The sequence below is a fragment of the Corythoichthys intestinalis genome, chromosome 10 (genome assembly GCF_030265065.1).
Source record: "Corythoichthys intestinalis isolate RoL2023-P3 chromosome 10, ASM3026506v1, whole genome shotgun sequence".
Classification (NCBI taxonomy): domain Eukaryota; kingdom Metazoa; phylum Chordata; class Actinopteri; order Syngnathiformes; family Syngnathidae; genus Corythoichthys; species Corythoichthys intestinalis.
The window spans coordinates 10,290,538-10,304,474 of record NC_080404.1 but is presented as its reverse complement, the minus strand read 5'-3'; the positions used below and the strand labels follow the sequence as shown (position 1 = coordinate 10,304,474).

Genomic DNA, 13,937 nt, shown 5'->3' with positions numbered 1-13,937 from the left:
GCAGTTTTGTAGAGAAGAATGGGCCAAGATTAGTCCCGATCGATGTGCCAGACTGATCGACAGCTACAGAAAGCGTCTGGATGAAATTAAAGGTGCCAAAGGGGGACCCACAAAATATTAAATGTGATGGTTCACTTATTTTTCCCCCTTCTGTCATTGTTTGCATACCATCTACATTAAAATATGAAAACCTATAAATGTTCTAGTGGTTTTAGTTAAGCGGACATTTGTGATTTTGACAAAGAACAGATCACATTTGATGGTGATTTTATGCATAAATATGAGAAATTCCAAAGCTTCAGAATATTTTTATACCACTGTATACAGTGATACTTCTACTTAACGAACGTCTCAACACAGAATTTTCAGGTTAAGACACGCCCCCATGGGCAAATACTGCGTCTTGTTATTAAAAAATAAAAATCAGGATACGAAAGGCAAAAATACAGTATGGCTGGTATTCGCAGCTCTTAGTTTACTGAACGCAACATTTATAGCTGTTCTGCCATTGATATTGCCTAGCATTCCTGGCATCCAACTAACACTGCGTTTCGGGTTCATCAACATGTTTAGCCACCGCCACCCCCCCACCCCACACACACACACACACACACTCACAAAAGTCAAACTCCGCCTATGCAAATGAGTATTTTGCTTAAACGGCAATAATCGTTTACCTTAAAACAAAAGCATTATAATCACTAGTTTGCAGAACAGAATTTTTCATCGCAATGATCACTCATCACCAGAGGTGGGTAGAGTAGCCAAGAATTTTACTCAACTGAGTAGCGTTACTTCTAAATAATATTCAAGTAAAAGTAGTCATCCAAAAATGTACTCAAGTATGAGTAAAAAGGTATTCATTGAAAAGAAATGAGAACATTTTGAGTAACTGCTTATAATGTCTGATTTTTTTATTTTTTTTTTTTAAATAAGTTTTTTTTTTCTCTGCACAACATCATCTATATGAACTGTTATTATAGTAATACTGTACTATAACCAATTACTTGACCAAATTAGGCCAAAAAGATGAGACAAAAATCATCGAGTTAGGACCAAAACTTGAAACATCACCTGTCCAAAGAGCATTCGTGCCCTCTAGTTGAGTGGAGAAAAACATTGTTACCTCTGATTGGTATAATTGGGGTTTTTGTTGTGACGTCTCATTGGTGAAACAGACAGCCACTGTCGGCATCTCTGGCAAAAATAAAGTCACAATGTAGAATAAAAAACAAAACTGTAACGAATCTAGCGTAGCCCAAAGTAGCGGAGTAATGTTTCTTATTCACAAAGCTACTCAAGTAAAAGTAAAAAGTATTGCCAGGTAAAACTACTCTAAGGAGTACATTTTTCTCAAAAAGTTGCCGTATTTTCCGCACTATAAGGCACATTGAAGTATCAGGCAGACCTTCAGTGAATGGCCTATTTAAAACTGTTTTCATACATAGGGCGCTCTGCGCTATAAGGTAGGAAACTTGGGGCACCTCATGATTCGATTACGATTCAGAGGCTACGATTTGGTTATAAATGGATTATTGATGATGCCCCCCCCCCCAGCTATTAGCTACTTTTAATGTTTCGTACATTAGTTACAAAAATTTAACAAATCGTCTCAGGCATAAATAAACTACTATTTCAGTATCAAGTTAACAGTTCAAAACAGTAAATACTCAAGTCCCTATTCTGTATCAGCAGCTTTAAAGTACATTCAATTCATTTAATGTTGTGAATCAACTGTTAAATTTGTTAAAATTGCTCTCGTTATCCCATAATTTTCTCTTCTGTCTACTTTCAAAATGTGAACGTTTTCAAACTGTTTCTTCATTTAAAGATAGATTCAACTCAAGATTTTACAGATTTAGGATTATTTTAGATAAAAAGTCAATAAGGTTGGCTCGGAAGGTCCGCTAACGCTGGGGAGTCTGTCATTTCGCATCTAGTTTTCTATACATGTACTGCTAACACCGCCGAATCTGTCATTTCGCACCTAGTTATTTATACATGTGATATCTACCGTAGCATTATGTAGGCGTAGTTTGTAGTGGCGGTCGGCGCAGTCAGGTATTGTTTTTTTATCTAGCGGCATAAAATGAGCCAGAGCTGTGAGTTGAGCATTGATGTTTACTCTCGGTCCGTTTCTCATTGCGTCCCGAAGACCACACTGACTGTGTTTTAGTTCCGCTTTACTTAGCATATCAATAATCGGAATTTGGATGTTTGCGAATCGTTCTCGAATCCTCCACGGCCAAATCGCGAATAATCTAAGAATCGGAAAGTTTGGCACACCTCTAGTTGTAGTAATGTTTGGTCTTGCGTTATGCATTCACTAGATGGAGCGTCGCTGAAGGGAATGGTTGTGCCATCATCAGTGTTGTTAATAACGGCGTTACAATATAACGGCGTTACTAACGGCGTTATTTTTTTCAGTAATGAGTAATCTAATTAATTACTTTTCTCATCTTGGCAACGCCGTTACCGTTACTGAGGCGGGAAAGGCGTGCGTTACTATGCGATAGATACTAAGTTGGTTGAATAAAAAAAAGTCTGAGAGAAACGGACTCACGGGGACGAGAGCAGAGCAGGAGTGGGGAAGACGCCGTTGCAACCGCGATGCTAGATGGCTCCAATAATACCTGACTGCAGCCATAGCCGACAAACTACGCCCACATGACACGGTAGATATCATATTATAGATCTAGATGCATATGACAGACACTGCTGCATTGCCAACATGTTTTAAGGACTACATGCGTTTGTAAACAGCCGCCATCTTAAAGCAGTAGACCTCTCAGGAAGACCCTGATGTAGAGATCCTTCCTAGCGAACCTAAGTCATTTTTTTTTTATCTAAAATGTTCCTAAATCGGCAAAATCTTAACTTAAATCTATCTTTAAATGATGAAACAATTTAAAAACTTACACATGTTTAAAGTAGACAGAAGGGAACTAATGCAATAACGGGAGAAATTTTAACAACTTTAACTATTGATTCACAACTTTAAATGACTTCCACACATAGCAAAGGTTACTAGCTAGTTATCGCAATACCCTTGTGTCTAGTTAAGTGGAGGGTAAAGAATTGGGCTTGGGCCAATTGTCCCCCAAGCCCTTTAAGCTTCACATTGTGTGACCTGTTTTTTTTTTGGGGGGGGGAGAAAAAAAAAAATATCACTAGTTACTTTGCCAAGTAACTAATTACTCTTACATTCAGGTAACTGAGTTACTAAAGCAATTACTTTTTGGGAGAAGTAATTTGTAACTGTAATTAATTACTTTTTTAAAGTAAAATTAACAACACTGCATGGCACTAAATGCGTTAGTAGACAGCCGCCATCTTAAAGCAGTAGACTTTTTAGGACGGCTCTGTTGTAGAGAACCTTCCTAGCGAATCTAAGTAACTTTTTATCTAAAATACTTCTAAATCAGCAAAATCTTGACTTGAATCTATCTTTAAATGATGAAACAGTTTTAAAACTTTCATATGTCGAAAGTAGAGAGAAGGGAACAAATGCAATAATGGGAGCAATTTTAACAACTTTTAACAGTTGATTCAGGGTAAAGGGTAAATTAGGGTAAAGAATTGGGCTCGGGCCAATTGTACCAAAAACCTTCACAAAAAACTTCACATAGTGTGGCCAATGTTTTTTTTTTTTTTTTGTGTTTTTTTTTTTTGAGGGGAAAAAAAAAAGTAATTATCACCAATTACTTTGCCAAGTAACTAATTACTCTTACATTCAAGTAATTGAGTTACTAACGCAATTACTTTTTGGGAGAAGTAATTTGTAACTATAATTAATTACTTTTTTTCAGTAAGATTAACAACACTGGCCATCATTAACCATTATTGATCCAGATACAGTGGAGAAAATAATTATTTCAACACCCTGCTATTTTGCAAGTTCTCCCACTTATAAACCATGGAGGAGTCTGAAATTTTCATCGTAGGTGCATGTCAACTGTGAAAGAGATAATCTAAAAAGAAAAATTCAGAAATCATTATGCATGATTTTTAACCATTTTTTTGTGTGATACAGCTGCAAATAAGTATTTCAACTATTTCAGCTAGAATTCTGACCCTGAAAGTCATGTTAGTCCGCCTCAACTCCATATATTATTCTGAATCAGATGATCAGAGTTTGAGGTCGATAGCAGCATAAAGACACCTGTCCACCCCATACAATCAGTAAGACTCAACTTCTAACACGGCCAAGACCAAAGAATTGTCCAAAGACAGGAGAGACAAAATTGTTCACCTCCACAAGGCTGGAAAAGGCTACACAAGGCTGGAAAAGACTATGGAACAATTGCCAAGCATCTTGGTGAAAAAAAGTCCACTGTTGGAGCAATCATTAGAAAATGGAGGAAGCTAAACATGTCTGTCAATCTCAATCCGAGTGGAGCCCGAGTCAATGTAAGATATCACCTCGTGGGGTCTCAATGATCCTAAGAAAGGTGAGGAATCATCCCAGAACTACGCGACAGGACTTGGTTAATGACCTGAAAAGTGCTGGGACCACAGTTTCCAAGGTTACTGTTGGTAATATACTCAGACGTCATGGTTTAAAATCATGTATGGTACGGAAGGTTCCCTTGCTAAAACCAGCACATGTCAAGGCCCATCTTAAGTTTGCCTATGACCATTTGGATGATGCAGAGGGGTCAGGGGTTAAGTTTTCTGGTCAGATGAGAGTAAAATAGAACTTTTTGGTCATAACTCTACTAACCATGTTCGGAGAAGGAAGAAAGATGAGTACTATCTCAAAAACACCATCCCTACTGTGAAGCGTGGGGGTGGTAGCATCATGCTTTGGATGTATTTTTCTGCGCAAGGGACAGGATGAGTGCACTATATTAAAGAAAGGATGACTGTGGCCCTTTATTGTGATATTTTGGGTAAGAACCTCCTTACTCTGGAGTATTGAAGATGGGTCGTGCCTGGGTCTTCCAACATGACAATGACCCAAAGCACACAGGCAGGAAAACCCAGGAGTGGCTCCGTAAGAAGCATAATAAGGTTCTAGCATGGCCTAGCCGGTCTCCAGACCTAAACCCAATAGAAAACTTTTTGAGGGAGCTCAAGCTCCGTGTTTCTCAGCGACAGCCCAGAAACCTGACTGATGGGTGGGCCAAGATCCCTCTTGCAATGTGTGAAAACCTGGTGAAAAACTACAGCAAGCGTTTGACCTCTGTAACTGCAAACAAAGGCTACCATCCCAAATATTAACATTCGTTTTCTCCGGTGTTCAAATACTTATTTGCAGTTGTATCACACAAATAAATCTTTAAAAAGAAATCATACTTTGTGATTTCTGGTTTTTTCTTTTTAGATGATCTCTCTCACAGTGGACATCCACCTATGATAAAAAATGCTCACCCCTCCCTGGTTTCTAAGTGGGAGAACTTGCAAAATAGCAGGGTGTTCAAATACTAATTTTCTTCACTGTATAAGGCGGTTTGGATGATAAGACGCACTGTCGGCTTTTGAGAAAATGTAAGGATTTTAGGTGCACCTTATAGTGTGGAAAATACGGTACTCAAGTAAACGGAGTAAATGTAACGCGTTACTACCCATCTCTGCTCATCACTTACAAGGTTGCTATGCATTTTTTCCTTTGGCGAGGAAATTATATGATATCACATAGCAGATTCTTACAGTATGATATAACCTTGGCCAAAAAAAAAAAAAAATAGTAACGTGTCGCAGTATTGCAATTAGTGCTATACATCTATTGCAGAAACGTGGGCGTTGATTTTGTTTCAATGTCATTTTACAGTTACCAGCCAATGAGTTCCCATGTGGAGCATCTTATGCTTGGATGATGTGCATCTTCACAATAGTTATGTCCTATAGTATCATCTGCCCGGTCATAGTCCCGTTTGGTAAGCTTTATTTCTTTGCATTTGCTTTAATTCTATAATTAATGCTGAAAACGAATATTAAATGATTGAAGTTGAAACATACTCTACAAGAGCTGTTGAACTACTACTTTTAGATGCCATACAGTGGTATGAAAAAGTATCTAACCCTTTTGGAATTTCTCACATTTCTGCATAAAATCACCATCAAATGTGATCTGATCTTTGTCAAAATCACACAGATGAAAAAGCAGTGTCTGCTTTAACTAAAACCAACCAAACGTTTATAGGTTTTCTTATTTTAATGAGGATAGTATGCAAACAATGACAGAAGTGGGAAGCATAAATACAGTGGGGCAATTAAGAATTTAGTCATCCACTAATTGTGCAAGTTCTCCCACTTGAAAATATTAGAGAGGCCTGTAATTGTCAACATGGGTAAACCTCAGCCATGAGAGACAGAATGTGGAAAAAAAAAAACAGAAAATCATATTCTTTGATTTTTAAAGAATTTATTTGCAAATCATGGTGGAAAATAAGTATTTGGTCTACACCAAACGTTCATCTCAATACTTTGTTATGTACCCTTTGTTGACAATAACGGAGGCCAAACGTTTTCTGTAACTCTTCACAAGCTTTTCACACACTGTTGCTGGTATTTTGGCCCATTCCTCCATGCAGATCTCCTCTAGAGCAGTGATGTTTTGGGGCTGTCGTTGGGCAACACAGACTTTCAACTCCCTCCTCACCCCGTGGCATCAAAATGATAACAAGAACGGGGAGCAATAATGCCAGAACCACAAGGGGGGGACCTAGTGAATGACCTACAGAGAGCTGGAACCACAGTAACAAAGGCTACTATTAGTAACACAATGCGCCAGGGACTCAAATCCTGCACTGCCAGACGTGTCCCCCTGCTGAAGTACACGTCCAGGCCCGTCTGCGGTACGCTAGAGATCTTTTGGTAAATGCCAGAAGAGGACTGGGAGAATGTGTTATGGTGAGATGAAACCAAAGTAGAACTTTTTGGTAGAAACAAAGGTTCTCTTGTTTGGAGGAAAAAAATACTGAATTGCACCATACCCACTGTGAAGCATGGGGGTGGAAACATCACGCTTTGGGGCTGTTTTTCTGCAAAGGGACCAAGACGACTGATCTGTGTAAAGAAAAGAATGAATGGGGCCATGTATCCAGATATTTTGAATGAAAATCTCCTTCCATCAGCAAGGGCATTGAAGATGAGACATGGCTGGGTCTTTCAGAATGACAATGATCCCAAACACACAGCCAGGGCAACAAAGGAGTGGCTTTGTAAGAAGCATTTCAAGGTCCTGGAGTGGCCTAGCCAGTCTCCAGGTCTCAACCCCATAGAAAATCTGCGGAGGGAGTTGAAAGTCCGTGTTGCCCAACGACAGCCCCAAAACATCACTGCTATAGAGGAGATCTGCACGGAGGAATGGGCCAAAATACCAGCAACAGTGTGTGAAAAGCTTGTGAAGAGTTACAGAAAACGTTTGGCCTCCGTTATTGCCAACAAGGGGTACATAACAAAGTAGTGAGATGAACTTTTGGTATTGACCAAATACTTATTTTCCACCATGATTTGCAAATAAATTATTTAAAAATCAAACAATGTGATTTTCTGTTTTTTGTCCACATTCTGTCTCTCATGGTTGAGGTTTAACCATGTTAACAATTACAGGCCTAATATTTTCAAGTGGGAGAACTTGGACAATTAGTGGTTGACTAAATACTTATTTGCCCCACAGTAAGTCACCCATTACATTTAATATTTTTTGGCCCCTTTTATGCAGCAATAACTTCATCCCAAATGCTTCCTGTAGCTGCAGATCAGTCTGGCACATCGATCAGTACTAATCTTGGCCCATTCCTCTCTACACAACTGCTGTAGTTCAGTCAGATTCCTGGGATGTCTGGCCTGAATCGCTATTTTTAGGTCATGCCACAGCATCTCTATGGGGTTCAAGTATGGACTTTGACTTGGCCACTCCAGAACGTGTATTTTGTTTTTCTAAAACGATTCTCAAGTTGATTTACTTCTTTGTTTTGGATCATTGTCTTGTTGCAGCTTCCATCCTCTTTTCAGCTTCAACTGTCTGACAGACGGCCTCAGGTTTTTCTGCAATACATCCTGATAAACCTTTGAATTCATTCTTCCATTAATGACTGCAAGGTGTCCAGGCCCTGAGGCAGTAAAACAGCCCCAAATCATGATGCTCCCTCCACCATGCCTCACGGTGGGGATGAGGTGTTGATGTTGGTGAGCTGTTCCACTTTTCCTCCAAACATGACGTTGTGTGTTACTCCCAAAGAATTCAACTTTGGTTTCATCAGTCCACAAAATATTTTGCCAAAACCTCTGTGGAGTGTCAAAGTGCCTTTTTGCGAATATTAAACGAGCAACAATGTTTGTTTAGACGGCAGTGGCTTCCTCCGTGGAGTCCTCCTATGAACACAATTCTTGACCATTGTTTTACTTATAGTTGAAGTGTGCACAGAGATATTGGAGTGTGCCAGTGATTTTTCTGTAAGTCTTTAGCAGACACGCTTGGGTTCCTTTTTACCTCTGAGTATTCTGCGCTGAAATCTTGGCGTCATATTTGGTGGACGGCTACTCCTTGGGAGAAGCAACAATGCCAAACTCGCTCCATTTGTAGACATCTTCTCTGACTGTCGGTTGATGAATATCCAGACTGTATCCTTTCCTAGCTTTATACAAATCAACAATCCTTGATCGCAGGTCATCAGACAGCTCTTTTGACCGAGCCATGATGCACATCAGACAATGCTTCTCATCAAGACGATTTTTACCAGGTGTGTGTTTTATAGTGCTCACGGCAGCTTTAAACCACTCATCAGTGATTGGGCACACACCTGAGTTAATTTTTTTGGTAAAAAAATTGGTCTCAATTGCTTTTTAAATCTACTTAGGTAGAGGGTTCAATTATTTTTCCCCTTCTTTCGTTGTTTGCATGCTATCCTCATTAAAATATGCAAACCTATGAGTATTTGGGTGGTTTTAGTTAAAGCAGACAGTTTTTACATCCGTGTGATTTTGACAAAGATCAGATTGCATTTGATGGTGATTTTATGCAGAAATGTGAGAAATTCCAAAAGGTTCAGATACTTTTTCATGCCACTGTACATTATTTTCAAATGATTAAACCCACCAGGACGTCACGACGATATATAAACAAGTGAGAGCTTTAGAGGATGCTTGCCATGCTAAAGATAATGGTAAGGTGAATGCTATGCAAATACTATGAGTGACATTTAGAGTGTAAGGATCACTCAGTAAACACCTTAAAAGGCTACGGCAACATTACATATCCTCTCATGCAAGAGTTTGAAAAAATCTTACAATATTTACAAAACAGGCAAGCCTGAAGCTTCCTGTAGCAGCCTGCCTTTAAGTTATACAAATATGATCAATCAACCATGCAAAACTTTGTTGTTGATGTTTCTAATGTGCCCTTCATTTTGAGCTTTTGGAAGTGGTCACCCTCAAGCTAACCATAGACTTCATTATGTATTGACATGACACAATCCCCATTCACTGCATCACGCCTACCTGAAGGGGGCTGTCCAAAACTCTGCTTCATTTATTAGCAGTCGGTCACACGTAGCGATGTAATGCCGGATTTAGGTTGAAAAAGTACGAAAACTGTACTGCATACGAACAGGAAGGATTGTCTCAGCAGTGATTTGTCCGAGAATTCAAGGTAATTATTATATTTTTCGTACCATGCATGCATTTTGAAAAATAGTGAAAAAAATCAATGGGAGAAATTAGCCGCTACAGCATTGGCATTATACTTTCGCAATATTTATGTAAAATAAATGCCACCTGAAGTTTTTTTTTTTTTTTAACCAAGAATCAAGACTGTTTTATGTCCATATCTATAAAGAATTCAGGGATTTAAGCATTTATTCACAAGAATTTTCAATGGAAAACGCTCTTTGTTTACATATTAGGGCGGCCGCTAATTTCCTGACAGAGTAGCCTCATAGTTAGCAATATTTACATAAAAATAAATGCTACCTGCACGTTTTTTGCTTTTAACCATGAATCGAGTGTGTTTTACGTCCATATCTATAAAGAATTCAGGGATTTAAGCATTTATTCACAAGAATTTTCAAATGAAAAAGCTCCTTGTTTACATGTGGCGGCCGCTAATTTGCTTACTAACTAGCATCATAGTTCGCAATATTTACGTAAAACAAATGTTACCTGCACGTTTTTTTTTTTTTTTTTGCTTTTAACCAAAGGTTGAGACTGTTTTACATCCATATCGATAAAGAATTCAGAGATTTAAGCATTTATTCACAAGAATTTTCAACAGAAAAAGCTCTTTTGTTTGTTTACATCAGGCGGCCGCTAGCCTCATTTGCTAACAGAGTAGCATTGTACTTAAACATGTTTGCGTAAAATAAATGCTACCTGCACATTTTTTGCTTTTAACCAAAAATCGAGACTGTATTACGTCCATATCTATAATGAATTCAGGGATTTAAGCATTAATTCACAAGAATTTTCAATGGAAAAAGCTCTTTGTTTACATATGGCGGCCGCTAATTTCCTTACTGACTAGCCTCATAGTTCGCAATATTTATGTAAAATAAATGGTACCTGCACGTTTAGGTTTTTTTTTTGCTTTTAACCAAGAATCGAGACTGTTTTACGTCCATACTTGTAAAGAATTCAGGGATTAAAGCATTTACTCACAAGAATTTTCACAGGAAAAAGCTCTTTGTTTACGTACGGCGGCCTCTAATTTCCCTACCGGCTAGCCTCATAGTTCGCAATATTTACGTAAAATAAACGCTACCTGCACGTTTTTTGCTTTTAGCCAAGAATCGAGACTGGTTTACTTCCCTATCTATAAAGAATTCAAGGATATAAGCATTTATTCACAAGAATTTTCAACGGAAAAAGCTCTTTGTTGGTGCCTCCACTCGGTCAGCTTTGACGGAAATAGGTCCCCAATGAAACGGCCCTGCGTCCCATCAATACATTATGAAGTCTATGAGCTAACTCCACATAAAATGTTACACATTGTGAACATGTGACTGAAACTGACCCATTTTCGTCCTGTCAGACGAAAACTGGCATCCGTGTAATGTCTCCCAAGACATTGGTTTAACTCGTTATCGTCTCGTCATCGTTATGATCAAATTGTTTGTCGACAAAATATTATTGTTATCGTCATCGTTGATGAAAACAACACTGCTGAAAAGATTCATAACATTTTATAAATAGGCTCCATTACTCCTAATACACGTATGATACAATCTGTACCGTATTTTTCGGACTATAAGTCGCAGTTTTTCTTTTAGTTTGACTGGGGGTGCGACTTACAGTCTGGAGCGACTTATGGATGAAATTATTAACACATTATTATATCATTTCACATGTTATTTTGGTGTTTTGGAGTGACAATGATGGTTTGTAAACTTGTGAGCATGTTCTTTATGCTATAGTTATCTGAATAAGTCTTAATAGCTATGTTAGGTTAACATACCGGCCACGTTCGCATTTCGTTGTTCATGCATCATTTAACATTATCATACTGTACACTTATTCAGCATGTTGTTCTCTATTGTATTTTTATTTTAAATTGCCTTTCAAAATGACATATCTGTTCTATGTGTTGGATTTTACCATGTAAATTTCCCCCCAAAATGCGACTCCGGTGTGACTTATATGTGTTTTTTTTCCTCTTCGTTGGGCATTTTATGGCTGATGTGACTTATACTCAGGTGCGACTTATAGTCCGAAAAATACGGTAATTGAATAAAGTCAACATGTTCTATTCCTGTAAACATTGACTTTTGTCGAGCAAGTTGTTACATGGCATGCCTCCTTTTGTGCAGGACTGATATACATGTTAATAAAACAACAAGTGGACCGTTATAGGATTTACTACATTTACCGGCCAACCAAACTGAACAAAAATATCCATTCTGGAGCAGTTAATCAAGCCATGGTTGGCCCCGTTCTTGGAATGTTGTGGCTGTTTTTCTTCCTCATGAAGCGTTTTGGTATTACAATTACATTGCTATTGTTTAAATTTCTTTTGCATTTAAAGCTCATAGTGAATGTATAAATGTCGATCCACAGGTCGTTTGGCTTATTTAACCCTATTCTCAGGTACCATGCTGCTCATCATAGTGCTCATTTTCATTGTGCGCACCTTTTTTGGATATTTTGCCACATTAAGTCCTCACAAATATCAGGTAACAGGCCTGTGTTACGGTGTTGTAGTTCAGTTGTTATGCTTAAACTTCATCAAGATAATATCCTTTTTTTTTTTTGTCTCAGGTTGACGCACAACAGCGACGCGAAAGGGACGAAGAAACTGCAGTTGAAGATCAGAACACAAACTTTTATTCTCTCTTCCAGTTGGGCTAAATCAGGCCATGCTTCAGTGTAATTGTACATATTTTTTTAAAGTCATAGTTTTGTTCAATGTCAAAATATAGGTAATCCCGGGGTTACAATGTACACAATTTACGTGATTTCGACTTTACGATGCCGGAGGCTCATCCACCATTTTGTCTCCAGTCATTTTTTTTAATTATTTTTTTTTTTAATAATGTTGACTTTTGTTTTCTAATGCATGCTTTTATTTTGGTGCAGGAAAAACAGAGCAGATACTACTTCCACACGCATTTAAGAGCGCAGGTACTCACTATTTGCACACACGAAGAAGAGCGCAAGCGCACACACAAGGAAGTCCGCATTTGCTCCCACGAAGAAGTAGCGCAGCTGAGTGAGAGGGGAATAGATCACAGCTGCCAGCCTGCGCACGAATTTGTTGCTTGTGACGTATCCACAGAGGCAACACCTGTATATAATACCTTTTGGACTGTGTATTGTGTGTTTTCAATTGTGTTTGAATACTTAGGGATTACAGTTGTGGTCAAAAGTTTACATACACTTGTGAAGAACAATGTCATGGCTCTCTTGAGTTTCCAGTTATTTCTACAACTCAGATTTTTCTCTGATAGAGTAATTGGAACAGATACTTCTTTGTCACAAAAACCATTCATGAAGTTTGCTTCTTTTATGACTTTATTATGGGTGAACAGAAAAAAGTGATCAAATCTGCTGGGTCAAAAATATACATACAGCAGCGCTAATATTTGGTAACATGTCCCTTGGCCATTTTCACTTCAATTAGGCGCTTTTGGTAGCCATCCACAAGCTTCTGGTTGAATCATTGACCACTCCTCTTGACAGAATTGGTGCAGTTCAGTTAAATTTGATGTCTTTCTGACATGGACTTGTTTCTTCAGCATTGTCCACAAGTTCTCAGTGGGGTTTAAGTCAGGACTTTGGGAAGGCCATTCGAAAACCTTAAATCTAGCCTGATTTAGCCATTCCATTACCACTTTTGATGTGTGTTTGGGGTCATTGTCCTGTTGGAACACCCAACTGCGCCCAAGACCCAATCTTCGGGCTGATGACTTTAGGTTATCTTGAAGAATTTGAAGGTAATCCTCCTTATTCATTATCCCATTTACTCTCTGTAAAGCATCAGTTCCATTGGCAGCAAAACAGCCCCACAGCATAATACTACCACCACCGTGCTTGACGGAAGGCATGGTGTACTTGGGGTTAAAGGCCTCACCTTTTGTCCTCCAAACATATTGCTGGGCATTGTGGCCAAACAGCTCGATTTTTGTTTCGTCTGACCACAGAACTTTCCTCCAGAGGGTCTTATCTTTGTCCATGTGATCAGCAGCAAACTTCAGTTGAGCCTTAGGGTGCCGCTTTTGGAGCAAGGGCTTCCTTCTTGCACGGCAGCCTCTCAGTCCATGGAGATGCAAAACACGCTTGACTGTGGACACTGACACCTGTGTTCCAGCAGCTTCTAATTCTTGGCAGATCTGCTTTTTGGTGATTCTCGGTTGAATCTTCACCCTCCTGACCAATTTTCTCTCAGCAGCAGGCGATAGCTTGCGTTTTCTTCCTGATCGTGGCAGTGACAAAACAGTGCCATGCACTTTATACTTACAAACAATTGTTTGCACTGTTGCTCTTGGGACCTGCAGCTG

The 13,937-nt window shown here is 38.9% G+C and overlaps 1 protein-coding gene across 1 annotated transcript in view; it reads left to right on the top strand.

Moving 5' to 3' along the window:
* Positions 1-12,364, top strand: part of LOC130923173 (CSC1-like protein 2) — a 40,149-nt gene extending 27,785 nt beyond the window's left edge. Inside the window, exon 12 of the mRNA XM_057848686.1 lies at positions 12,199-12,364. Coding sequence (XP_057704669.1) covers positions 12,199-12,310 — 112 coding nt within the window. The 3' untranslated portion in view covers positions 12,311-12,364. The remainder of the gene's footprint in view (positions 1-12,198) is intronic.
* The last annotated feature ends 1,573 nt before the right edge of the window (positions 12,365-13,937 follow it).